Source organism: Lepidochelys kempii, chromosome 12 (genome assembly GCF_965140285.1).
Source record: "Lepidochelys kempii isolate rLepKem1 chromosome 12, rLepKem1.hap1, whole genome shotgun sequence".
NCBI lineage: Eukaryota > Metazoa > Chordata > Testudines > Cheloniidae > Lepidochelys > Lepidochelys kempii.
The window spans coordinates 7370393-7398184 of record NC_136391.1 but is presented as its reverse complement, the minus strand read 5'-3'; the positions used below and the strand labels follow the sequence as shown (position 1 = coordinate 7398184).

Sequence of the window (27792 nt, the reverse complement as noted above, 5' to 3'; positions counted from 1 at the left end):
CTCCTGCTTTGTCACCTCTGTCTTTTTGTTCTGTTTGGTGAATTTCCAGTCTCTTCACTCCCCACTGCCTTCAGACAGGAAGAGTACATATCTTCTCCCAGCACCAGCAAACCCACTGTCCCAAGGAACTTCATCAACCTTAACAGGTGGTCACAGAAATCTAATGACCCACTGTTGAACCTGGTTTGGGAGGTACAAGCTGAAAGGCTTGTAAGCAATCATGGATATACACAGACAAAGTGGTATTCATGATACAGCAATTTTGAAAGTAACAACTTTATAATAACTTCATGGGAATTCACCTTGCAGATAGTTCACCAAATCACACAGGTAGATACTGATTACAATCTGGGAAAATCAGAAACACATTCTGCTATGAAATATTAGAATACCCCAACGTGGGGCATTGGAAGGGGAGGAGGACTTGTGGCACCTTAGAGACTAACCCATTTATTGGAGCATAGGCTTTGAGCTTATTATGCTCAAATAAATGGGTTAGTCTCTAAGGTGCCCCAAGCACTCCTTTTCTTTTTGCAAATACAGACTAACACGGCTGTCACCCTGAAACCTGGAAGGGGAGAGGGGATTTACTCCTTGCTCTGAAGCACACAGCTTAGGCCAGAGAACAGATGGCCCAGCGGTTCCTGGGCTGCTGCCCACCACAAACACCGTAGCATTATTAGGGGGCTGTTCGCAGATGCACTGGGACAGGACAGGTCATTGAAACGTGGCCATTTTCTCTTGCTACGGAATATTTCCCCAAGATGTAACCATAATCTTATTCTTGATAGATTTTAAGGCCAGAAAGGGCCAGTAAATCATCCAGTCTGACTGCCTGTATATAACAGACCATTAAATTTCACCCAGTTGCCCCCGTCCTGAGCCCAGTCCCTTGTCTCCGGCACCCAGGCCGGCTGCGCAGACACGAGGAGACGGAGAGCCCGCGACCTCCGCCGGTGGTTTGCCCCAGAGGTTGCATCACCCTCACCGCAACGGTTTGTGCCTCATTTCTTATTCGCCGCCTCACGCTGCCAGCCCAGCTCTGCCCCGGGCTCTCAACGACCCCACCTCCGCGCCAGTAGCCCCAGGGGCAGCCTCCGGATCGCGGCAGGGGCCGTGACGCCAGCCTCGCCCCGGGGGGAGGGGCAATGGCCGGGCACGGGCGGGTCACCGGCGCTCAGGGCCCTCCCCTCGGAACAGTCAGGAGAAGCCATGTCCGAAGCCAATATGCCTGCCCGAAGCCAATATGGCGGCGACACGGCTACACCATCCCACGGGGGCGCTCTCTCTCTCTCTCCTTCTCTATTGGTTACCTAGTAGGGGCTCAGCCAGCAAGACCCGCTGGGAGTGGCCAGGAATTCCGCGGTTGCTAAGGCGACCAACCGATCTGTCATTGGTAGAGCTCATCCGTGCGGGCGGGCTTTGACCCCACTTCGTGTTCGGTGATTGGTCAGTGTGCCTGGAGAGGCGGGGCGAGAAACCTCAGCAGCGGCGGCGGCTGGGCGGCCGAAGAACGGCGGGGATAATGGGCTGCTCTGATTGGCGGGACTGCCGCGGAGCGGGTGGGCCCGGATGCAGGCGGCGCGTGCGATTCGGCGAAGGCCGCGTGGGGGCGGGGCCAGGCCCGAGGTTTGTTGTGAGGGTGAGGGCCGGTTGTCAGGCAGGGGCCAATCAGGGTGGGGGATGGGAGCAGGTGGGGGGTCCGGGCTGGAAGGCGGAGCGGAGCTCGGAGCCGCTGCAGGTAGGAGGGGGCGGGCATGGAGTCGGGTCCGTCCCCCGCATGCCGGCTGCGGCGGGGGGGGGGGCGCTGAGAGGGTCTAATTCCCCTCCCCCCCCCGGCTCGCAGGCCCCACGGTGAGGGGTGGGGCGCGGTTCTGATTCGGGCCTTGGTGCCACTCATGGGGGCGGGGGCCCAGAGCGTGCTGGGCGGGGGGGTCCCTCCTTCTCCCCTCCCCCGGCCGGGGGCCCGGTGTGGGGGCGGGGACCCTCCTTCGCCCCTCCCCCAGGCCGCCGGGCGGGGACGCCTCCCCCGGGTGGGCTGCCGGGGAGCTGTTGGGGCTGGAATGTGTTCACGTGCCGGTTCCCGCGGCCGGCGGGGGGGGGGCTCGGCTGTGGGACCCCTCGGCGCGGAGCTATTGGGGGAAGCTGTAAAGGTGGCTCCTCCCCCCGTGCCGGGCGTGGGGGCTGCTGGCGTGGAGGGGCCGGCGCGGGGGGGGGGGGGGGGGGGAGTTGAGCCGCACTCCCGGGCGCCCTGGATCGCGTGGCTGCGGGGCGTCTTATGAAGCTGCTCGCCTATGAGTCTCGCCAGAGAGGGGTGGGCAGGGGGTAGATACTCGTGTGGGGATGCGGCTCTGCCGCACGGATCGTATGTTAGCAATGGCCAGGAAAAGCTGCCACCTTCATTCAGTTTCTGTACGGAGCCTGAGTGACAGCTCAAGGGTTTAAAACTCACTGGCTTTACAGCAGTGGCTTCCTCATAAAGGTGGAGTAGAACTTGATTCAGTAGGTCTGGGGAAACTTTTGGGTGACCTATTAAGATAAGTGGTTGCCTAGTAAGCTTCTTCCCTTGTGCTAGTTACGCTGACTTGTAAACATCTTCAGGACCTAGCCATTGAACTATTCTAGTTATTTTAATTGTAATAATTAGTGTATTAATAACCCCTGATTAGCCCTGTGATAATCTTATTGAATTGAGCCTTGTTTTGCTTTTGTTGTTGAAAGCTGGGAGATGGGAAGTGGTCATATAGGCAACCAGTCCATACTCTTTAGCTTACACTAGAAGAACAGGATTTGATGACCTTCCTCACAAATAATAATTAAATAAATATTCATTATTTGTATTGCCATAGCACCTAGGAGCCCTAGTCATTAACCAGGACTCTATTGTGCTAGGTGCTGTTACAAGCAGAATAAATAGATGAATATTACAACTATACACTGAACTTTGCACCTGCTGTACTGACTGAGTGGTATCACAGGACAATGCCATAAACGTTAAGATTCTTTCTTTTTTTCCTCTTCTCCAGGCATACAGCTCAGTGATATGGATCAAGACTAAGTCAGAACTCAAGATCTGGCCTATCGATTGAAGGAAACTGGCCACTGTTCTGGATACAATAGAATAAGAATTTTGAAAGGAATTGCATTAGCCTAAATGTGTCTGAACAGATCAAACAGCAGAAACTGAGGCTTGGGGGGTTGAGCCCCACACAATTCAGCAAAGCGAACCTTTGTTGGGAGGAAAGGGGGCACTTTTTCAGTGGCCATCAGAAAAGAACTGAATAAGGAAATGGCAACTTCTGTTGCCACCAAGACAGCTTGGAAGCTGCGTGAGTGTCTTTCATAGTGTTCTCTTGTCCTTCATTAGATTTCTCTATTTGAAAAAGGGGGAAGGGGAAGAGAGAGGCCTCTTGTTCTATTTTGTGGTATGAATGAAATTTCCCCAGGGAACTACCCACTCCCTTTCTAATGTGACAATAGAGCACTCTTTTAAAATTCAGGGGTCTGTTTGTGGATGGAGGGCAGAGAGAGAATTGTGGAAGGGCATAGGGCATCCTCTGAACATCCAGCCAGAGTGACTTAAGGACATAGCTAGAGATCGGTCTAGGGGATACGTTCCTTTGGGATTTGCAACGATGATGATAGGGCATCCTCCTTTCTGTCTTCAATTCCTGTTGTCTGAGGTTTTTTTGGATATTAAATCTCTCTTTTTCTCTAAATTTCAGGTCTGTAACAACCTGCTAATTCTCTAATATAATATAAGAACAGCTGGTGAACAGGTTGGAACGCTAATAAAGCCAAGCCTGCCTTGGAGTGTTCCACTTGTTTAATGTCAATATTCTTTTTGGATTGCTCTCTGTTGCTGCCTCTACCATCGCTATAGGTACAGTAGGTTCTTGGATCGCTGCAGGAAGGGTGCTGGGATTATTACAAGGTCTTTATGTCTCTGGCTTCACCATAAAAGGTTCACGAGAGGGAGTAAACGTCTGTTTTTAATTGATCTTTTCTCCAAAGAAAAAGAGTGGCAAAGCAGCTCCTAAATGTCAAAAAGAGAAACACAGAAAAATGCTTCTCCTGTAGATGTTGCAAATTTTTTGTGAGATGTCAGAAGATCAATAGAACAAGTAGGAAGTAGTTGATTATCCACAAATGTGCATTCCAGGCTGAGTATTTGAGGCCCAGAACTGTATTAGTGAGAATGTTGCCTATCTGGGTTGCTGTATGTTTAATAGAACTGTATTAATAGAGTTAACTGGTGTATACGATCAAAGGCTGTATAGCACTATATACCTGGCATCAGTTGGTTCTTCTATTCATAGTTTCACAATCAGAAAAAATGTTTTTCTTACTCTCCCCATCACCACCACCGCCCCCCAACACCCCACCCCCGCTGAAGTTCACAGATTACTGGAAAAGACAGCACTTGGTCCGTTTCAAATCTCCATCCCATTTCATTCGGCAGCCGTGCCCGTGCTGTTGATCTTTACTATCACTATTTCCTACTTCATTTTAGCTCTGCCTTCAGAGTAGTAATCATTCAAGTGCTAGGAAAGAGGTGTAGCCAGGATAATTAGGGCCTTAAAGGTTGCTGAGCCAATGTGTAGTAGCTAATGAGAGAGCATTTTATGAAAGGGTTTGTGGGCTTAGGGAAATCAGCACTTCAGAGAGAGAGGGTTCTGCTACCAGTTTTTGAATGTTGGCATAAAATTATCATCTGGCATTTATTCAGGGGGTTGAATGCTTCAGCAATGACTCTTAAAAATTGTAAAAAATTATTAATAAAAGATAAAGGGAGGCTATGCAAATGTTCACATTTCACAACAACATTCAGTACTTGCACCACCCAATCTTAAATAGTCACTATTCGTCCCTTAATACCAAAGGAGGATTTATGTAACTAGTATTGTATGTGCCTTTGAATTTCATGTGTTGACACATGCTCTGGTTTAGTATTGTCATTTAGTAGAATATTGGTCTTTCATTAAACTGCAAGTACATCCTCAGCAAATGTCCCTTTCTCATTTAATTAATAACCTAATTACAACTGAAACATGAAAGATGTTTCTCTAGCTAATGTGAAAGTTACATGGTTTCGCTTTCTGTAATGTGCTTTGAGATCATCAGATCAAAGAGTATGCAATTGTTCCTGCCCTCTGAAGTCTTGGAATATTAGTGTCACTTATTAAAAGTGAGCTGCTTCACACCCAATTATCAGAACAAAGGCTGGATTGGTTATTAGCTAGCATTTTTACAAATGTTTCGTAACCATTTCATAAACAAATCTAGCTGCCTTTAAAAGACAAGAACTTTTTAGCTGTGATATTAAAGAATTGGTAAATGCATTTGGCAAAAACTTAACAATTTGGGTGCATTTTAAAGTGCCCTTTAATGTAAAACAAATGCAGATCTGGCCGTTTATAGTGGGACGTCTCCAGAGTCCACCGGGGTCCTGGGGCTATCTTCTCCCCCAGCCTTTATGAAAAGCTACTTTAAAAAAAAACAAAACAAACACCTTTTTAATTCTACTTCCTTATTCAACCCCTCTAAAGCATATCTATGTCCATCCCTCCAATAGGGACATCTTTTGTCACTGCCCCCAAACTAACTGTATTGCTCTGCTTCACCTACGTTACATGCTGAGAATATAGGCAAAGGCTCTGCCAAAATTCAAGTAGAAGGGAGCTCCGCCCATCCCAGGTGCCGAGTCTTAATTTCTCGGCAAGGTAGCACGTGTGACTGCAAACCTGCAAGTTTGGCTCAGATAGGACAGTGTGAACTTCTGCTACTGTCCAGAACAATATTAGGGAGCCTTTCTCTAAATGATCAGTAACTGCTTTGTACCATGCCAACTTCTGAGACCCTTCATCTGGCCAGGAGAGTTCACACAGGTACAGATGATGAACTAGCTTCCGTAAGGAGTGTGCTGGAACCAAGCAAATTCTCCTTTTAAAAGCTACTGAGTCACTATTAGTAAGATAAGATAGTCACTGTGAACCACACTGAGACTAGAGTGGGATGATGAAGGTTGATTGGCATATATCACCAAGCATAGCAGATAGGGCCAAGAGGGGCTGCTGCAAACAAGATAAGTAAGTAGCGGGGCTTCTTATCGGAACTCTAGGTTACTGCAGTTTGCGCAGTGAAAACTGGGAAGTCTTTCCCAGTGGATTACTAGTCTTTCAGGAGAGGAATTGTGTATCGTACAAATACTTGTTGTGACTGTTTGTTTGCTTTGTCTTGTGCAGAAGAGATCACAGCTCACAGCAGCAACGTGTCCTCGCTGGTTCTGGGCAAAAGTTCAGGTCGGCTGCTGGCAACTGGCGGAGAGGACTGTCGGGTCAATATATGGTCTGTTAACAAGCCCAACTGCATCATAGTAAGAGTTGGCTGGTTTTTTTTTTATTTGCTTGTGGGTAGGTTGTGGGAGGAGGCAATTGGTCTGCATAGTTAGAGCCAGAGAGAGTCTGGCAATGTCATAAATCCTCCAGCTAGGTTTTACCAACCCCTCTCGTCTGCTTTGGAGTGCTCACAAAGCTATATTGGGACACAAACACAGTAAGGTAGCTTTGGTGGACTGATGTTATCCAGCAGCCGCGCACAGTTTGAAAGTGGCTTTGTCCCTTCAGTTCACATGACTCTGAACCAGCTATACCTCTCTTCCCATGCCCTGCTAAGGCCCAACTGTGTGACAGTGGCCTTCAAAGATGACAAGGGTCTAAAATGAGTGACATTTAAAAAAAATGGAAATTATTAATTTCTTCAATGTGTACATTTTTCTATTACCCTAGTATCTTGATTCATAATTCATACTGGGGAGATCACCAGCTGTGTGGGGAGCAGAGGTAAATCACTCTAGTAAGTGATATCCGTTCAGTGAGGTGGTAGGAACAGGAGAAATGTTTAGGAGGAGTTCACAGTTAGCTGAATATGTGGGGCAGGCAATAAGATACCCTCTTTCTGTGTCCCCATAGTTTTCTCATTCACCCCCAAATTAAACTTGTAATTCTTAATTCTTTCATCCCTCTCCATTGTAGGCATTTCTTCTTTTTCCTTTACTCACCTTTTCTTCTTTACGCTTGTCCCCTCCTCCTCCAGACTTCTCTCCAAAATGTTACCTATTTTATTGTTCCTCTCCATCTGTCACTCTTCTTTTCTCCTTCCTCTTGATTTTCCACTTCATCTCCTTTACCCCATCTTCTCTCTCTTCCCCCAGTCTAGCACTGGCTTGACTCAAAAAGGTTTTAAAAGGTACATTTGCACTGGTTCCTTCCTCGTCCTCCCACTGAAGACAGGCCAGGGCAGGTAATGGAGTCTCCCACTGAATACTTGAAGATCTTCATGACATGGGGGGTTTGGAGAGAGCAGCCCTCCTGCCCCTGCACAGTTCTTGGTTTTGTGTCTCGTGTTCAGTGAGAGGGCAGACATCACCTCTCTCTGTAGAGCAGCTGAGTTGTGGCTGTGGGGTTGGGGGAAAAGATATCATTAGCTCATAGCACATCAGTGCTACTGAGTGCAGGGTGACCAGAGTCTTGTTTCCAGTGAAGAAGGAACAAAATCCTAGTTAGTAACTGACAGGAACTGTCTTTCAAAACAAGGGCAATCCAGCATGTCTGGCTACCTTTAACATCCGTCCTAGCATTTGCTCAGACAATACATATTGGGCTTGCTGTTGTTTGCAGCATGCAACTATTACAGGGTTGCAAACTATTAAAGGCTTAGTTTTAGGATAGGCTTGTTTTACAGATTAATATTCAGGGTGGTGAGATTTGTACCCTGGAATTGGGGCACATCCTAGGCCAGGATGCACTCTCAGTTGCATCATATCTACGGCTGCATGTTTTATTTGCCTCTGCATAAAACTGTGTCAGGATATTGTGCTGATTTGGCCATAAGCTGGGCAGGGAGAAGCTGTGTGCAGCATGTTCAAATGCACTATAATAAGAGTAAAGCTACCACAATAATGTGAAATGATCTTGAGCACATGCCAATTATAAAGGCAGCTAGCATTTATCTGTGCTGCATCCTGGTTTGATGTTTGATTTGGATGTAGGGGACACTTGGTGTGGTAGGAGAGTTGAGTTGAGAAAGATAGAAGGAGGAAGTTTTCACTTCATTTCACACACACAAACACCCATTCGTTTGAACTGGCATCTTTCAGGAAATGTGAAGAGGACTAAGTAGATACAAGAAATCTCTATCCCTTATTGGCAGTGCTGTTTCCTTCCCATAGGCTTTTGCAATGTCTCTGGAGGATCTGCATGGTGATGTCAGAGCAGTGTGAAACCAGGGCACTGGTTTCAGTTTAGTCAGCAGGGGCATAAGATTCAGCATCTCTTCACCGCCCCCCCCCAATTGAGGGCAGAGAGAACTGCAGCACTAGATTTGGACTGTTGTGATGTCACCATCCAGGCTTCTGCACATTTGCCTGGGTTTTCCAGGGAAGAGAGAGAAGTCAGGACCTAGTATTTCTAGTGTTTTTGTTGTTTTTAAAAACAAAACAAAAGACGGGTTTTATTTGATGGGGGCAGGGGAATCGCTGTGATTTTACTGCTTTATGGTGTATAGAGATGTTCTCAATGGGATTTTTGTTTGCTTTGAAGTTCACCTTTAGTACTTGATTTTCTAGGACCCCCAGTACCCTTGGGGAGAGGGGAGGCAAGTGACTTACAGCTTTGTGACCCCTGATTTGAGTCCGAGTTCTCTGTTGCACACAAAACGTTAACAGTTGCAATATTATAGAAAAGCAATCCCAAGCAAAAACTGCAGAAAGATCCAGGTGGGTTTTAACTTGTCACTCCCTGGTGTTACCTTAATAAATGTGAAGGGTGGAGAGAGCTGGATTGAATTTTTCAAGGGAGCCATTCTAAGGACAAATAAAGGAAGAGTTTGGATTTGGAATAATAAGCATCGCTTAATGGTACTAAAATACCTATAACAGCACATATTAACTAATTATTATGCACATATTAATTTGATTATTGGAACAACTCCTTATTTTTGTGTTACGTGTTTTATGGCACGGGCATTTTAACTAAATGGTTACTTATTGCACAGTATCTATACAGTCAAGTTAGAAGCATTTTGAGATCCTTGAGAATGAAAGGCACTGTGTACATGGCAGTAGCTGTTGCATCAAGCTAATGCTGCAGTACTATTGTAGCACTGTTGGTGGGCAGCCAACGCTGGCTAGTAACGTGTACTTCTTTGCTTGTGAGAAGGCTTTCAGATAGTCCTGCTTATGCTGTAAGGACAGCTGTGGTTTTGTATGACAGTCATCTGACTCATTTACAACAAACCTGGTGTAGTTGTGTCTATACAGCATATTTTTCACTGCATATGCATGTGCTGACCTAATTTGTACATCCACACCTACTGCTTGACTACCCGTGTTTGTGTCGGCACGTTCTGAGAAAATCTGGGCAACTATCTCATAGTGCCTCAGCAAGAGATACAGTGCTCGGGGGATATGCGCGCAGAGTGACACCAGCCGTACTTGGCAGGGGCTGAGGGAGGCAATGCATCTTAGAATGTTATACCACACTGAGAGCTGCCAGGAGGGAGGACCAGCCAAATTGGCTGTGCGGTAAGGAGGTCCTGCCTGTTGCAAAACAGCATGCCAAACCAGTTACAGGATAATACCATGTGCCCGCATAGGACTTTTCAGAGTTGCACCTCCAGTCTGCTGACTACTACTGTTGACTTTCCTTGCAGAGTTTGACAGGCCATACCACACCAGTGGAGAGTGTGAGGATCAATACAAATGAAGAGCTCATTGTTGCAGGATCCCAATCAGGATCCATTCGAGTATGGGATCTGGAAGCTGCCAAAAGTAGGTTTCCATTCTCCTTTGTGTCTTCCATTTAAGTCAGCAGTGTGTGAGCACAGCAGGGTGGTACAAACTTTTGGGAAATCCCTATACCACATATCCCCATTGACCTGGAGAGGTCCTGACTAGGAAGGTCAAAAATCTGGATAGGCCCTTATCGACTGATAGTGTTTCCTTCAGCTCAAAACCAGTATTGTTAGAATGCTTTGGAGTGTTCTACTGAAGCTGCATAATGCACGTATACATTTGAACAGTTATAAATGTACACATGGGGTTTGTGTGAATGTACATAGTCTCATGTTGAGCCTGACTTAAGAGGCTGGATGTTTAGGAATTTGGCCTGTGCATTTCTGTCATGTTCATGTGCAAGTCATCATTGTAGGACACCTGCCAGGAATCTGCAGTAGATGAAACATGGTGCATTATTAGAGCGTTGATGGTGGAAGTCATGCTCTTGAGTCTAGTCAATTGAGGGCGCATTTTATAGATACAAAGTTAATATAAAAAGAAAAGGAGTACTTGTGGCACCTTAGAGACTAACCAATTTATTTGAGCATAGCTATAGCTCACGAAAGCTTATGCTCAAATAAATTGGTTAGTCTCTAAGGTGCCACAAGTACTCCTTTTCTTTTTGTGAATACAGACTAACACGGCTGTTACTCTGAAAGTTAATATAATAGCCATTGAAGTGTCACTTAAACGTCTCAGCCAAGAAATACATTTTTCCTGTTTCCCCCCTATGTATCTTCTTGTGGCTTGCATTAATGTTTGCTAACTGCATTACCATGTAAAGCAGGGTCCCTGGAACAGTCCATTTAGTGCAGTTTCTTTGTTTAGCGGAAGTCGACTGAAAAGCATTTCTATGAAATGATGTACATGTCAGAATTCAGAGGAACTGCACCTGCATTCCTCTGCCCTTGGTGGACCATGGAGCCCACTCTAGGCTCCCAGCTCCTCAGCTGTCACTTCTCTTGGGCAAAGACCCATGTGTTTCTCCCCTTCTGACTGGGGTTTTTCCAGGCTGTACAGTTCCCTGCCTATACTGTGATATGCCCAGCAAACCAGAATGTTACTGTTTTGCTATTTTGCCGAAGGCTATGAACAGCTCTAATTACTAGCTGTTATAAGTTATCAGCCCTTTCTAGACCAGCACATTTATTCTTAAGATGAAAGCATTAGAGAAAACGTATTAAAAACAAGAAAAGAACCTACACACATGCTAATAGGTGCCAGACATCACCCCCAACTCCAGCAAGGGCTCTGGGAGGAGTAAGTCCTTCAAAGCCCACCAAGGGGTGGTTCTGTGTTTAAACATCCTTAGTTCAAAACTAGCACACCTGTGAATAAATCAGTCCTTCCTTTATACAGCTTGAGCCTTTGATCTTGAGACTCCTGGAAGGGATAATCAGCAGACAATGGTCCCCTCCTCAGGGCACCACTTCAAAAGGCTGGGTGTTTGTATAAACAGAGATGGGGAATTTGTATTCGACTCCACAGGCAAACGGTTTGTCCCAAAAGTCCATTCTTGTCTGGCACATCATTTAGTACAGTCCAAGGGTGGCCAAACTACAGCTTGCGAACTACATTCTGCTCTTTTACAGTTAACGTGTGTCTCACTGAGCCTCTCACGCCCCCTCATTCTCTGCCTACCAAAGTGGGAGAGGGAGCTTGGGGCTTCTGCTCTGTGATGGGGCTAGGGGCTTCTGCTAGAGACGACTGGTGCCTGCTGAGAGTGGGGGGGCAGAATTTAAAGGTTTGCCCCCCAACAGCCTGAGTCACGCATCCCCTCCCTGCAGATCCCACGTGTAAGCTCCTTGTGGCGAAGCAGTAGCAAACAGCGGGGAGCTGCCTGGAGGGGCTGCTGCTTTAGTTCCACGGGAAGAGGCAGTAGCAAAAGTAGTGACTCTCCCTGCTGCTGCTGCTCCCCACAGCCACAGCTCCCAGCTTGACAGCTGCAGCAGCTGCTGTGCAGGGAGGGGGACCGGCAGCACTATGTGACTGAGTGGGGTCAGGAAATCCTGGCAAAAATGGGGGGGAGCACATGACTCCACATGTCCCCCTCCAAACATCACCTGCCGGGGCTCGGGGCTTCAGCTGCCACAGGGCGGGCCTGCTGGGGCTTGGGGCTGCAGCCACCGTGGGGCAGAAGCCCCGAGCCCTGGCAGGTGCACCCCAGTTCTCGAACGTCTGAAGATTGTTGTATGTGACTCAGAGGGCCAGTAAGTTTCGCCACCCCGGTATAGTCCTCTGAAGTTCATAACACTTCCTAGGGTTCACATTCCATGTCCCACCTAGATAGAGATTACGTGCAGTCCCAGCCCGCAGTAATACATCAACCATTTATTTAATATGATGCACCCCAGACATCCTTAAACTTGATTCAGTAAGGTCTCCAAAAGATATTGCAGAAAAATACCATATCTGTCACAGTACATAGATGAATAAGCTGTGCACAGACTGGCCAGTATACAATATCCGTGTGTATTTAATGGTAAGTGGCAGCATGGCTGGAATTGTGGATTGTCTGTGGGGAAAATTAGCACTGACTAATAGGGTTTTTCCTCCCTCTCTGTGCTGCTACTTTCTTTCCAGTTCTTCGTACATTAATGGGTCACAAGGCAAATATCTGCAGCCTTGATTTCCATCCTTTTGGAAGCTTTGTGGCTTCGGGGTCCCTGGACACTAACATCAAGGTAAGGCCAGTCTTTTCTGGAAGTACCCTCTTCATCCCCTGTGCATATGTATCAGAGTACCATGATTGTTTTGACAGCAAAAAAGATTGTCCTGTTGGAGGTTTGTAAAGTATCAGTTGCATGTGTGTAAGGAGGTGTGTTCATAGATGCTTGTGAAATTCCTGCTTGTATTCTTATAGCTGAAATTTATCCTAATAATAGGAGTCTGGTTCATCTCTTAGGGTTTATGGTTTATTTCTCAAGCCTCTTGGTGTTAGATGCCAAATTAAATCTGGTGTAAGCAAGTGTGATTACATTGAAATCAATGGAGCTACACCTGCTTATAGCAGGTCTGCATTTGGCCCTAAGAATTTAGCTTTCATGGTATGAAATGTCTTGCCAGCCGTCTCTCTTCTGAACACTTCAAGTTACAACTTGACTCCAGGCCATTCCTACATGGGCAGGGGGAGGGAGGGGTAAAGAAATATACTTTGCATGGGCTTGTGTTTTAGCAGCCCCTTTAGCTGCTGGGCACCTGTCCCATAGCTATTCTACAGTACTTATGGGCTCTGTAGTAGGGAGACCTGTCATTCTGTTATGACTTTCAGGGTCCTTCATAACTGTGGTTCTAAGCATGTTTTTTGTTGCTCTTTCCTGTAGCTCTGGGATGTAAGAAGAAAAGGCTGTGTCTTCCGGTACAAGGTAAGGTGTGCTTCACTATCATTTGGGGGAGGGGAGAGGAGATTCTCTCTGACTTACGCAGGAATCGAGATGGGATCACCTAGAATTAATTTATTAATCCCTTGGTATTGGAAATTGGAGTGATGTGACCTGTGAAGTCCATGCAATGAAAATGAATGGCCTGACCACTTGTACAGAGCCTGATTGGATAGAGAGGCTGCAAGAAATGGTTAACATAAGAGTAAATGTACTATGTGTTGTCAGTGACAATGGTGCTTACAGAGCATCCCATGAGTGAGTGTGCAGTGGAGTGATGCATTGCCCTTGTGCTGGAGACATGAATTGTTCGTGTTCTGCAGGGTGTGACTGGGGTCCCAAGGAGCTACACTGGAGTTACTCAATTAGAGTGAACTGCAAAGAATGGGGCAAACAATCCCCAAAGCTGGTGGATATTCCAATACTTACATTTATCAAACCAGCACAAAACAGCTTCTGTAATACCTTACTGGTTACCCAAAAGCCAATAACACAGTTCCCTTAAAGCCACCCAGCCTTAGGCCTCCACCCAGACACCCAAGTCAAATATGATGAGGATTACTGAAAATCTTATTCATCATATAAGAAAGTTCTACTAATCCCAAAGGATTGGACACATTACCTCCCAGGTTAATGAATACTCCAGATCTTACCCAAATACACACTACAGGCAATTTTTATGAACTAAACTAAAATTTATTTAAAAAAAAAAGAGAGAGTATTGGTTAAAAGATCAGTATACATACAGACATGAGTACAGTTCTGTGATCAGATTCATAGTAGAGATGGTGAGTTTTGTAGATGCAAAGAGTTCTTTCAGAATTAGTTCATAGGTTATAGTCCAATATCCATATGCAGGGGGAGTCCAGGTTAGGACTGGAGATCTCAGCCTTTTGGCTTAAGCTGCCCCTGCATGAAGCATCAAGCAGATCTGAGATAAAAAGTTTTAGGACCCTAGGCATTCTTATACAGTTCCAGGTCTTCCTTGACAGCTCAGAGTCCTTAGGCAAACAATAGGCAATCGTGGATACTTTGAAATAGATCTATTTCCTAAGCATCTCCGGTAATTAGCTATATGGATTAACATAAGGCAATTGCCTGTTTTTTCCACCATTGGCAGGTGATTCACTATACATTTCAAAGAGAGATGAATACAGTGATATTACTATGTTTATAGTTCATTTTAATGTTAAGATGTCCTTTTAATCTCTGAATCAATAGCTATAGTGATAGACAGGAACTGTCTGTTTATCTGGCTAACATCTGACAGGATATAAGTACACACATACAATTAGTATCACCTCCAGTTCTCTAACAATACAGGTTGTGTTTCAAAGTTCTAGCCTATCTAACATGGGATGGCCATAATTACCATTCGCATACTTTTCTAACATGTCCCTAAAGGTTGCATCTGGGTCATTTATCCTTCAGGATGCTTAACCCTTTCTGGCCATGCGTCACACTTTGTATAAGTTTCGTTGCAGTTATATAACAGATGTAGCAACAATGATTTGTATGGTCGTATTCTAATTAGATAACATCACACAGGGACCTTCCATGTGAGCTTTGCCACCATACTATGGAATCTTTCAAACTGTAATAAACATTACTTGATTTCATTTTGTTACAAGCACAGAATAAAATGGAAAGAGGAAACTAGGATTTCCTCCTAAGGGCACAATGAAGGTGCAAACCCATTGCAAGCTGTATGTGGTTGTATTTTTTTAGGGTCACACACAAGCAGTTAGGTGTCTCCGATTTAGTCCTGATGGGAAGTGGTTAGCATCCGCTGCAGATGATCACACTGTAAAGGTATGATATTCATTATCAAGAGTGTGGCAAGAGCCGTTCCTCCTTGTGGCATGTGGAAGGGCAGGGGTACTGTTCTTTAATTTGTGTTGCCAGTTCTCTACCCCACCTACTCCAGCTCACTTCGCAGTGATGCGAGCCCCTTAGCTTCATAGGGTAAGTCTCTGAGCAGGGACCATTGTCCAACAGTGCAAAACAGCCAGAAATGAGATGTGGCTAAGTGAAATATAATTCCTTACTGTCCAACATACAAGAGTGTCCTGCCTCTAAAGGTTGAGGGTACATTGACTGCCAGGTGAGGTGAACCTGAGGCTGAAAATGAAAGCTCAGCCAGTTGGATGGTTAAGCATGTGCACTTTCCAAAGAGCTGTCAGGGACACAACTTGCCGAATGCAGAGAGAATTCAGCAAAGTATCTGTTCTAGCAGCAACTCTTCAATTTCTTCTGCTGTGGTATGGAGGGCTCTGGGCAAGAAGCTGGCTTCATTTTCAACCTCCGTTCAGATGAGCAGGTCAGTCATTGCACCCAAGATTTATAAGTGAAGACCAGATGATGTGAAAAGTTAAACCCTACAGGTAAAATAATATATAGCACATCATGACTTAAAAAACCTCTTCTTTTAGCTACTGAAACCCCCTCTAGTGCCACTGTATATTCTTGCCAGTCTTCAACAATGATAGAGGTTCTTTGACAAATCTCCAAATAAAAACAAAACTGGAAATAACCCTCAGTCTGATTAGAACTCTCGTGGCCCTGGTCATTACCTGCCAGAGGCAGGCTTGTGGGCTAGCTAGCAGATTTCCAGTGGAGAACAATCCAGGGTAGACACATCCTCTCTCAAGCCTGACTGTTCTTTCCTTCTTCCAGCTGTGGGATCTGGCGGCTGGGAAGATAATGTTCGAGTTTACAGGACATACAGGCCCAGTAAACGTTGTTGAATTTCATCCCAATGAATACCTCTTGGCCTCCGGCAGCGCTGACAGGTACATGCAGGGAAAGAAAAAGCAAGATGTTTATTCATCTGCTCCTGTATTGGTCTCCACCCTCCTGGGAGCATTGCTGTTCATGTAGGGGGCGAGACATTCCCACCACTGGAGGAGCTGGACAGTTGCACTGCAGATTGCAAATGTGGTATGATTCCATGCAGATCCTACCATGTTCTCCCAAAATCTAGTCGCAACTTCTGTCACACTAGGAATCAACGAGCTAGACTTGAGTCGAACACTAATGCAGCCACAGCAGGCAGCCTGTCCCCACTGAGTCATCCATGGCTTTGGGTCAGTGCTAGATACCTATGGAGCCAATAAGCATCTCCTTTTGCATCTGTGGCTGGATCCAAATTCTGCTTTAGCGTTATTACCTACTGTTGGGGGGGTCATCATTAGCACACAGCAATAAACTGCAGTAGAAAATACTGTTACATACTATTATAACGGTCTGGGTCTCTGGCTTTCTAGAATTACAGCTATTCTTTCCTTTCATTCTTTGTGCTTACAGGACAGTCAGATTCTGGGACTTGGAGAAGTTTCAAGTGGTGAGCTGCATTGAAGAAGAGGCCACTCCTGTCAGGTACATTATAGTTGTACCATAGTGAGTTCGGTAGCGACCTAGCATATGGGTTCGGCCTGGTTAAAAGGCCGAGTTCTCATTAATGGGACACTTTGCTAAGGAAAGTTCATGCTGCTGAAGTTGAAGCTCTAGAACACTTATGGCACTTGTCCCTGGTGTTCTGGTGAAGTAGGATGTTCAGCCCTGGTCTCCTTCAAAGACTATCTGAGTTAGTAAAGTCTTGGATAAATCTTGGTCTCTTTCCTTTTCCAGGTGTGTTCTTTTCAACCCAGATGGCTGCTGCTTGTATAGCGGCTACCAGGATTCACTACGTGTGTATGGCTGGGAGCCTGAGCGCTGCTTTGATGTGGTCTTGGTGACCTGGGGAAAAGTGGCTGACTTATCTATCTGCAACAACCAGCTGGTGAGTTCCCCTTCATGAATTGGAGAGAAGAGTCTGAGAAATACCAAATAAATATTCCCTGGGCTGCTTACTGGGCCTCTGACTTCTACAGACTGGCCGTGTTAGGCTGTCACAGCTCATAGTTGGCCATGGTCAGTCTTAATGCTGGTACCATGCTCCTCAGCAGGTCTCAGAATGACGGATAAACATGGGGCAGCATCGTTTTCTCCTTGGATCATTGCTTGTGTAGTTCCACGTGCTGCTCCCTCTTACCCCGCTCCACGTCTGTCTGGCTTCCTGAGGAACAAATGGGTGGTAGTTGGGGCTCTAGTCCCTTTTGCACCCTGGAGCTTGGCTATTTGATACCACGAGCATGTGGCCCAATGGAGAATACTAGCTAGAAAGGTTTGAGCCCCAGTGCCAAGAGCACGACTGTATGCAGACAACTATCATGAAGAAAACCCTTAGCAGTAGTGGCCTTTCTATCCCATCTAACAGGTAGGGCGAGAATAAGAAGGTGAGGTGACATGACAAGCTTTAAGTCTTAGTGAAGTATTGTCAGAGCCATGGGTTGGATCTAGGTTTCCTAAGTTCCACTCTCATTCACGAGCCCCTCTGCCAAGCTGCTTCTCTTTTTCACTAGTGCAGCTGTTTGGCATACGCTCATAGTGCCCTTTTTCTGCTTGCTTTAACCAATGTCTGATCTGTTAGTTAATGTCCTTTGACACATTCTCAGTAACTTTCCCTGGTAGATTCTTCCATACCTTGCTTACGCTCCCAGTTGCTAAAGGCCCTTCTGGTCACTATTTTGGGATAACACCACAGAGAAGCCATTCAAAACAAGTTATGTAACTGATTTAAAGGAGAAGAAACCCTAAGTCCAGCCCATGGGACCTCAGCTTAGAGGGGCTAACATTATACTGGACTCCTAACAACTTGCCTTACTCTTGCTCTTGGCAGATAGGGGTTTCCGTCTCGCAGAGTACAGTCTCCTCGTTCGTTGTGGACCTCAGCAGAGTCACAAAGTCTGGTTCTGGTCTTCATGGACCGATCAAAGATGATAGGCCTCTGGCTCAGCCCACCCCCACAGGGTCCTCCCTTCGACGCATCTATGACAGGCCATCAACTACCTGTAGCAAGCCCCAAAGGTAAGGAAGAATCTGATGCGGGTGTGTGCTTCACAATTCCAAATGCTTTATTGGAAGGAGCGGAGAACTTAGTGCTCTTTCTCTCTAACATACCCTGCCAGTCTGCTCCTGACTGGGACTCTCTTATTGGCAGAGTGAAGCACAACTCAGAGAGCGAGAGGCGCAGTCCCAGCAGTGAAGATGACCGGGATGAAAAGGAATCAAAGGCTGAGATCCAGAATCCAGAGGATTACAAGGAGATCTTCCAGCCCAAGAATTCCATCAGTCAGTACCGGACTCTGTTCTGCTTTCCGGGTGGTAGCAAGGATTAGGGTTTGGAGGCTTCAGAATTAATTAATTAATGGGGCCGGATGAGTTGCATCCGAGAGTGCTAAAGGAACTGGCGGCTGTGATTGCAGAGCCATTGGCCATTATCTTTGAAAACTCGTGGCGAACGGGGGAAGTCCCGGATGACTGGAAAAAGGCTAATGTAGTGCCACTCTTTAAAAAAGGGAAGAAGGAGGATCCTGGGAACTACAGGCCAGTCAGCCTCACCTCAGTCCCTGGAAAAATCATGGAGCAGGTCCTCAAAGAATCAATCCTGAAGCACTTACATGAGAGGAAAGTGATCAGGAACAGTCAGCATGGATTCACCAAGGGAAGGTCATGCCTGACTAATCTAATCGCCTTCTGTGATGAGATTACTGGTTCTGTGGATGAAGGGAAAGCAGTGGATGTATTGTATCTTGACTTTAGCAAAGCTTTTGACACGGTCTCCCACAGTATTCTTGTCAGCAAGTTAAGGAAGTATGGGCTGGATGAATGCACCATAAGGTGGGTAGAAAGTTGGCTAGATTGTCGGGCTCAACGGGTAGTGATCAATGGCTCCATGTCTAGTTGGCAGCCGGTGTCAAGTGGAGTGCCCCAGGGGTCAGTCCTGGGGCCGGTTTTGTTCAATATCTTCATAAATGATCTGGAGGATGGTGTGGATTGCACTCTCGGCAAATTTGCGGATGATACTAAATTGGGAGGAGTGGTAGATACGCTGGAGGGCAGGGATAGGATACAGAGGGACCTAGACAAATTGGAGGATTGGGCCAAAAGAAATCTGATGAGGTTCAATAAGGATAAGTGCAGGGTCCTGCACTTAGGACAGAAGAACCCAATGCACAGCTACAGACTAGGGACCGAATGGCTAGGCAGCAGTTCTGCGGAAAAGGACCTAGGGGTGATAGTGGACGAGAAGCTGGATATGAGTCAGCAGTGTGCCCTTGTTGCCAAGAAGGCCAATGGCATTTTGGGATGTATAAGTAGGGGCATAGCAAGCAGATCGAGGGACGTGATCGTCCCCCTCTATTCGACATTGGTGAGGCCTCATCTGGAGTACTGTGTCCAGTTTTGGGCCCCACACTACAAGAAGGATGTGGATAAATTGGAGAGAGTGCAGCGAAGGGCAACAAAAATGATTAGGGGTCTGGAACACATGAGTTATGAGGAGAGGCTGAGGGAACTGGGATTGTTTAGTCTGCAGAAGAGAAGAATGAGGGAGGATTTGATAGCTGCTTTCATCTACCTGAGAGGTAGTTCCAGAGAGGATGGTTCTAGACTATTCTCAGTGGTAGAAGAGGACAGGACAAGGAGTAATGGTCTCAAGTTGCAGTGGGGGAGGTTCAGGTTGGATATTAGGAAAAACTTTTTCACTAGGAGGGTGGTGAAACACTGGAATGCGTTGCCTCGCGAGGTGGTGGAATCTCCTTCCTTAGAAGTTTTTAAGGTCAGGCTTGACAAAGCCCTGGCTGGGATGATTTAATTGGGTATGGGTCCTGCTTTTGAGCAGGGGGTTGGACTAGATGACCTCCTGAGGTCCCTTCCAACCCTGATATTCTATGATTCTATGATAATCAGCTCCAGGAGGAAGGACTGATCTTTGGCTAATTGGCACAGCCTGTGACTATTTGGAGTTCAGAAAACCTCTATTTAAAATTCTTTAAAACGGAACTCTGAACCAAGGGCTACATTGGCAACTTACTAGAAGGCTGTATCTAACTAGCATATGGGGAAGCAAACTGCAGCCTCTCGTTTGTAATATAGAGGTATGGCCCAGAAGCCAACCGCTCCATCTTGAGCGGGATGCCTTTCTGGTCAGATCAAGACGGAGCACTGGATTGTTAGATATCTCTTTTCACTTAGAATTATGGCAGTAGGCACCATACTGCACAAACCCCATAGTTTCCAAGGGTTCCCATTTAAGGTGGGTGGTTAAGTGTCTAGTCCAAAGCCCAGCTATGACCATGTAGAGGGTTAAATGGTTAAAATTATCTAAGCTGTCTAAGGTGGTGGTGTTAGTTATATTAACTTCCTTACTGGTGTAATTAATAATCCCTTATCTTTTTATACGTTTTTCTGCTTCACTAATCTAATTGATTTGTGAACATGTTGCCTGACTCTGCACTTCGCTCCTTTTGAATTATGGGAACGTATTGGTCTGTTTTGCTCCTCACAGCCACAGTGGCTACAAACCTTCAGCTGAAACCCAACAATAACAACATTTAAACTCTAGAGGAGATAAGCCAGGCTTCGATGTCAGTAACTGTCCTAATCTGCTTAGTTGTTGTGAGTTACACCAGTCCCAAGGCTGCTCTGTGCTAATCTGTGGCCTTGGCTTTCTTTTTTCCCCCTTCTTGTAGCTCGAACTCCACCACCAAAGAGTGAGCCCTTCCCAGCCCCTCCCGAGGATGGTGAGTTGGGACTGTCCACCTGAATGCTGGGTGAGGGTGGGATGGGAATCAGGGGGGCAGGTGGCTGTTTCAACAGGATGCTCCTTGTCCAGAGAGTCACATGACTTGTACTCAGACACTTGAATTACATAGAACCTCTGCTGAAAGCTTCTCCTGAAAGGGATAGAGTGTGACTTTTCCCTCCTCCCCTTCCTTCCTTCACTCCAGAGCCTGTCATCATAAAGGAAGCAGCAAAGCCCAGCCAAGTCGTGGACATTCAGACCCCACTGCCAAACCAAGAAAACGTATGTACCGTGTGAGCCATTAGGATCTTTCAACATCCCCATTCCCAATGAATTCCAAGCACTGGAGATTCTGGAATGTTGCTAATCATGCCAGTCCCTCCAGTGCACGTGAGTGGAGACCAGAAAGGGGGAAAACTGATCTGGGCAGGGCCAGGTGTAGAGCTCGAAGCCAGATCTCCAGTTTGGGTTCATTTACAAGCAGATTTTGACTCTGCTACTTTTAATTCTGTTTCCAGATTTCTAGTCTTGTCTCTGTTGGTGCCTCAAAGCCCCAGTGTGCATTGAAGAGAAACAGCTGTCAGATTTCACGGGATTCTTAGACCGTGGCTTCTTTGTATCTGAAGATTAACTGAGCCCCACAGGATGGGGCCTCTCCATTCACATTCAGGCGGCCCTAATGCCTTTCAGTGGAGTATCTCCATGCTCTTCACAATCGTTAATTAAGCCTCACAACATGCCTCGGAGAGTGTCTGTCTCTCTCTCTCCCCTCCCCTCCCCCCCTCCCCCGCCTGCCATGCCAGCAAACTTTAGATTGCTCCAGAAGGAAGTGGGTGAGGGAGAGGGTGTGAGACCTGGGGCAGGGTATTGCTGCTGTAACTTCTATTTCACTTTCTCCTGCAGCCTGACCTGGTTCAGAGGCCACCAATAGCCTCCTCAACCCCTGTGACCAGAGCAGAGCCATCAGTGATTCCTGCAGCCAGGAATGCGCCCATTGGGCTGAAGGCCTCTGACTTTCTGCCAGTAAGTAACTAGCTTGCTCTAAAGCAGGAGAGTTAAGCAGGTGGTTTGGGAGTACGGGGTAGCAGTGCCGTAGGCCTGGATTGGTTGTGCTCGGTTGTGAGGTTGTATTGGTGCCATCTCTGACCACATACTGCGGGATTTTCTTATGTTCAGCCTTGGCTTAGACGGCTAAAAAAAGAACACGGGACAAACCTGTGAGACAGAGCTGGGATGTGGGGCACCCCTGCAATAGGGCTCTTCATACTGAAAAATAATCACTGCTCCATGGGAGATTCCATAAGCCTGTGTTTCAGATCATTGAATGTGGCCTCAGAGGAACACCACAGGTCTCGCCCTCCCTCTGCTCACGCCTTATCAGTCAAGGGACCCTCACACCCCTAACTACTGACAAGCTCTTGGTTGGTTGCAATTGCCCAGGACCCCATGGTGCTAGCTGCTGTACAAACACAGAACAAAAAGTCCCTGCCCCCAAAGAGTTTACAGTCCAAATAGGAGACAAGTGACAATGGACGGATCCTGAGACACGGGAGCGCAAGGAAACAGTGGGACAGTACAGGTCAGCATGATAGGCAGTGAGCCAGCACACAAGCTGCCTAACATCGGTCAAGTTTTTTTTATAGGTATTGCGGCAAGTGTCAGTTTGTCTCTAAATTATTTCACTTTCACCTTTGTCTCCCAAATCAGGGATGGCTCCTAGAATTTCCCAAGGCAAAAGTCCTTCCCAAGCCAAGGCACTCTTCTGATACCAAACTAGGAACATGATCAGATGAAAGGGAGCTTCCAGCTTGGCTTAGACAGAAGTCTAGTTAAGCCTCTAATTAAATCCACAGAGTGGTTTGGTGTGTGTTGGGTTTTTTAACTCAGGTTGGTTGAAAATGTTGTGATTGAAATTTTTTTATTGGAAATGGGGTTTGTCTCAAAACAAACTTTTTTTTTCCCCTCCTTTCCAGCATTTTGTAACTGTTTTCTAACAGTTGGAGTTGGGAAACAGCCAAAGGGGTGAGGGGAGAATCCACCCACTGTTAATTAGTAAAAAGGCATGAAAGATAGGTTTACCACCTTCTCTTCCTTTTTTTCCAGTGCAGGGAAGAGGGTGGGAGAAACACGCTGAAAATTAAAACAAACATTTTTCTGTTTGAAAGAAACAAACTGAAATATTTGAATATGAAACAGAATAAAAAAATTTTAATTAAAAATGTTCACTTTGGACTTTCCTATGGGAAATCAATGTTCTCCAGCTGAAAAATGTCAATAAAGACTTTTTTTCTTGTGAAAAATTCCACCAGAAAGAATCCCATTTCTCTCCCAGGTCTAGTTTTCACTAGCTGTGTTCATTTTGTGCTTAAAACTTGCTGAGAACAAAAGTCCAAACTTGGAGAATATGAATTCTTTACCATGTCCCTATGCTGCCAGAAAGGTCAGACTCAATTACACCGAGATTCATTCTCGGATAGCCCATATTCCTACTGCCAAGGGAAGCAGGATTAGACCTAGGAAGGCTCCTCTTTATCCACTTCTCACAGTCTCAGACCACAGCATCTTGTTCTGCTGTCACCAATCAGTTGATGTTTTCTCTGTACCTCAGGCTGTGAAAAACCAAAGCCAATGCGAGATAGTGGACGAGGAAGCCATGTCCCAGATCCGTAAAGGCCATGAGACTATGTGTGTGGTGCTCACCAGCCGCCACAAGAACCTGGACACTGTGCGAGCGATGTGGAGCACTGGTGACATAAAGGCAAGGAAGTGGGATTTACTGGCGTTTAGGGACAGGTCAGACTTACTCTGTGGGGTGGAGGTAGGACAGCAATTGGACAGGCCATCTCAACTTGCGCAGAACTGGCTCTGAACCCCCGATTACAGGAAGATGATATCCAAGCATCGGTTCCTATCATTGCACCTTGGTGTACTGTTTCATTCTTTTTATATGATTCAAAAGAAATGTGGAATGAACTGTAGTGTGGCTGCAATTGGAACTAGAGTAGCTGTGAGCTTCTCTGTTTCCTACATAAGGACCCTTGTGTGAATCAGTGGGTGTGTTGCTAAGTGTTAGGGTGGCTAGTGGCAGCATGCTCTTCTCTACTCTATTACCATGTCCCTGTGCCTGGTATTTAGAAAGTGATTCTCATAATGATTACATGGGGTCTGTTAGTGTAAGCCTCACACTAACTTTTCTATATCTCCTCTCCCCTTGTCTCAGACATCTGTGGACTCTGCTGTGGCTATCAATGATCTCTCTGTCATAGTGGACCTACTGAACATTGTCAACCAGAAGGCGTGAGTATTTGCAGCTGTTGCATCTGTGTAAGAATGTGTCCAGTAGGTACCTTCTACGCTCTGTGGTTGCTTTATCTGATATTGACTAGACATATCCTAACATCCACTCATCTCCTATATTGAGCATATGGCCACCAGTGTAAGAGCAAATGCATTTTAGTCACATCTTTGAGCCTGCAACACTAGTGATCAGGTCTTTGGCACTAGTTCTTGCAGTGCCTTCATTGTTAGCAGTTAATGTCTCATCAGGAAAATGAGTTTTGTAGAAGAACTTCAGCCAGTTCTTCAGGAATCCAACCAGAAATGACCAGAGCTGCTATTATGCCACTTTCCATCACAAGGTGGAGTGAGTGAACTCAGTCAGCAAAGCTCAGGCTGAACTGGCTGAGTTTTTTGGGTCTGAATGCATTATTTGTGTTGAATCAGAAAGCCCCCTGAGGCTTGTCTCCATTTCTCCTGGAGTGTGTTATTTTCTTTTCAGGTCTCTCTGGAAACTGGATCTGTGTACTATAATCCTGCCTCAGATAGAGAAGCTCCTTCAAAGCAAATATGAAAGGTGAGGTGTTCAGGAAGCTACCTCCTTGGGGGACAAGCAGGTGGATTGTGGCATTCTTAGATGAGTTTCACTGGGTATTACACAGCTGCTCAGTAAAAAAAATACCAGAAAACCATGTAGGATACAGTTCTGCATAGATACATCATCTGGAAGAGAGAGGTGCAATGGCCAAAGGTCAGGAGGAGCACAGGGGAAACCAAGAAACGTGGAGGATAGGGTTTGCTTGGGGTGGGAGTTGTTACCCACTACAAGACGGACATTGAGAGCAGCAGATTGTTCTAGATATTTTGAATTGAAAGTAGCTATGGCAGAGCCAGGGAAGAGGTTGAGGCAGAATAGTTGGGCTTTAAACAATGACTGGACCAAAGGTTTTTTTGGAATACTCCACCTGGAATTTATAACTAGGGTTGGGAGAGGAGATAGTCAAAGGAATGAATTGGAGTTGAGCATGTAGGACATTGGTTGAAATGTTTAGTCACAGAACAGGAGCTCTTGGATAGGTAGGCGGGGAACCAAGAAAGCAAGTTGCTCCAGATGGACCTGGACCTGGGAACTGGTCATGAGGCAGCCTCTGGGTCATTTTGAAGATCCTGTGTACTTCGTAGACGCACAATAAAGAAATGCAGGATGTCCCTCAAGGAACGACTTCCGGCTTTTACTCTTCAACCATGAGTATTAGTGGGTTTTATGGAGATTGAGTTCTGAGGCAGAACGTTTCTGTGCTTGAACAGGTTGCTGAGCAGGGGTCAAATGTCAGAGTCTCTGAGAGTGTGGGCATAGTTTGTATTTGTCTGCTGTTTAGGCCCAGCTTCTGCTTTCCTTTCTCCTTCCTCTTATTAGCCCTTCTTCCCCAGGAGGGTTTTTTATGCAGGCTGGGGAGGTTTGTTTGAGGACACCAACCTCAGGATACTAAGTTGGTGAGTGAGCTGTAAGACACGTTCAGCCAGGTGGTGTAAATATGGGAGTGAAAGTCAAGTGACATCTGACCCTCTGTGTCTTTGTGTCAGTTATGTACAGACTGGCTGCACCTCCTTAAAGCTGATTCTCCAGAGATTCCTGCCACTGATCACCGATATTCTTGCTGCACCACCGTCTGTTGGGGTGGACATCACAAGAGAAGAGAGGTAAGGCACCCTAGCCGCTGCCACGCCGCCTCCTGCCATACGAGCCCTCTCCTGATGTCATGGCATCACGCTGATTTTTCCTTTGGACAGTTAGAGGCTGGATGGATGCCCTCCCAGCCCCATCAGTCTTGCTCATGGAGTTAGAGGGGTTGCTGCAAAGCTATGCAGGGTATTCCTGCCCCTTCATGGGTAGCACCTGGCATTAGGCGATGAAGGACCATGCCTGAGAAGCAAATTCAGGCACTTGAGCTACTACTTTCTTCCCCCAACATGCGCAGTGTCCCACTGCTCCGGGAGCGCATGTGAATACCAAACAGCCACTGTCCTTTAAGGCTGTATTCCTTAAGTGACCGCCCACAACTGGCTTCAGCCTGAAATTGGGTTTGCAAGATTCCTCATTTAAAGTGCAGTTTTTCTTTGAAAAGTGGCTCTGTTGAAATGGCACTTCCTTACATCGCAAACTGGCTCCCTTCGGGGCGGGGAAACAAGTAGAAAAAGAGCTGTTGGCTCATAGCATTGATAGAATTCCAAACATCTACTCGCACAAATCCATTGATATTTCTGTCTCTTCGAGCCACAGAGATGCAGGCGTTCTTCCTCCTTCCCAGCACATATTCCCAGGAACCCCAGGGAGTGCTTGCTGCGGATTCATGCCCTGTCCATCTTCTTTCTTTGCAGGCTCCATAAGTGCAAACTGTGTTACAAGCAGCTGAAGAATATCAGCAATATCATAAAGAACAAGTCTGGACTGAGTGGCCGCCATGGCAGTGCCTTCCGTGAGCTTCACCTCCTCATGGCTGTCTTTGAGTGACAGCTGCCTCCACCTCCACACGCGCAAACACACAGGTTCAGTTAGTTCCATCTGTCTCATGCCGTGTCCATCCCTGTTCCCCAGAGCACAGCAGGAAACCGAAGTCCCCGCTGGCTACCTGCCCCACCTCTGGTGCCTTAGGAGCTGGATTGAAAACCTGATTTGGAGGTGTCTGTCCTGCATGTGGGAGGGGCCTGGCTGGATGAAGACTGCAGCGGAGCTAAGACCTTTCTCTGGTTCTTATGTGGAGCTAACTTAAGTTCAGCTCTTCATAGAACTTTTACCCAGCTCTTTCTCTGTTAGACCTCCTCCCTGGGGTGGGGGCTCAGAATCAGCCATCACTCCGCTGTCTCCCACTCCCATACTCATCGTCAGCCCGCTTGTTACCTGACTACTCCAGCCACGGAGAGGCTGTGGATCAGACCAGCTGGAACACTTGAGTCTGGACCTGGAGGCCTGCTCCGTTTTTCCCTTCACAGTCAGATGAGCGATGGAATCCCTTTTCCAGGAGCTTCCCTCTGCTTGGGTATCGCCAGTGCAACACTGCGGGAGAGCTGGTTCTGGGCAGAGTGCCCCTTTCCTAGAGCGTGGACATGGCTAGTGCTTTTCCACTGGCGGCTGGGACTAGCCCCTTCCTTGGGGAACTTTTTCAGAGGATTTGAGTCAGGACATCTCACAGCACTAGTCCTGCTGGTGTCACACCTGACGTCTCAAGGCCCTGTTTCCAGTGGAGGCTGTCTTGTGGTCTGCCTGATAGCGGGGGTGCTTAAGATCCCTGTTAGTGGCTCTTGGCTGCGTAGCTTTAGTTATGTTAAAATCTAACTAGGAGTAGGTGGGGATGGGGCCTACATGATCTGTTTGTAAATGGAATTTAGCCAGGACTTGCCCTATGTGTTTGCCTTTGGGGAGGGTTTTGAGCTGGGAGTGTGTGGGCGGGTGAGAGGCAGATGGACACAGACCAACCTCTTGCTACACCCATTGGACTCTTAGAGATTTTTCAATAAATGACTGTCAGAACCTTTGTCCATTCTTGCTTCTTTCCTGTAGGGAAGGAGGCTCCTGTGCTGAGGGCTCCCTCCCCACCATTAATACGCTGGAGCCTGCTGTTCAGGAAACTAACTTATAATGAATTTTATTAAAAATTTGTAACTTATTTGGAAAA

General features: G+C 46.6%; 1 protein-coding gene across 4 annotated transcripts; it reads left to right on the top strand.

Moving 5' to 3' along the window:
* Nucleotides 1–557: 557 nt before the first annotated feature.
* On the top strand, nt 558–27792 carry KATNB1 (katanin regulatory subunit B1). Of its 4 annotated transcripts, none has more exons than XM_073307404.2 (20): nt 558–995; nt 3027–3329; nt 6246–6376; nt 9712–9829; nt 12419–12519; nt 13159–13200; nt 14944–15027; nt 15892–16007; nt 16522–16593; nt 16846–16996; nt 17936–18123; nt 18257–18387; nt 20790–20840; nt 21048–21124; nt 21746–21865; nt 23451–23600; nt 24063–24139; nt 24621–24695; nt 25703–25819; nt 26498–27792. In XM_073307404.2, the coding sequence occupies exons 2-20, from the start codon at nt 3290–3292 to the stop codon at nt 26628–26630; spliced, it is 1974 nt and encodes a 657-aa protein (XP_073163505.1). In that variant the 5' UTR covers nt 558–995; nt 3027–3289; the 3' UTR covers nt 26631–27792. The 4 variants fall into 4 exon arrangements, with proteins under 4 accessions (XP_073163505.1, XP_073163503.1, XP_073163501.1 ...); XM_073307402.1 differs by lacking the exon at nt 558–995 and adding an exon at nt 1545–1629; XM_073307400.1 differs by lacking the exon at nt 558–995 and adding an exon at nt 1669–1741.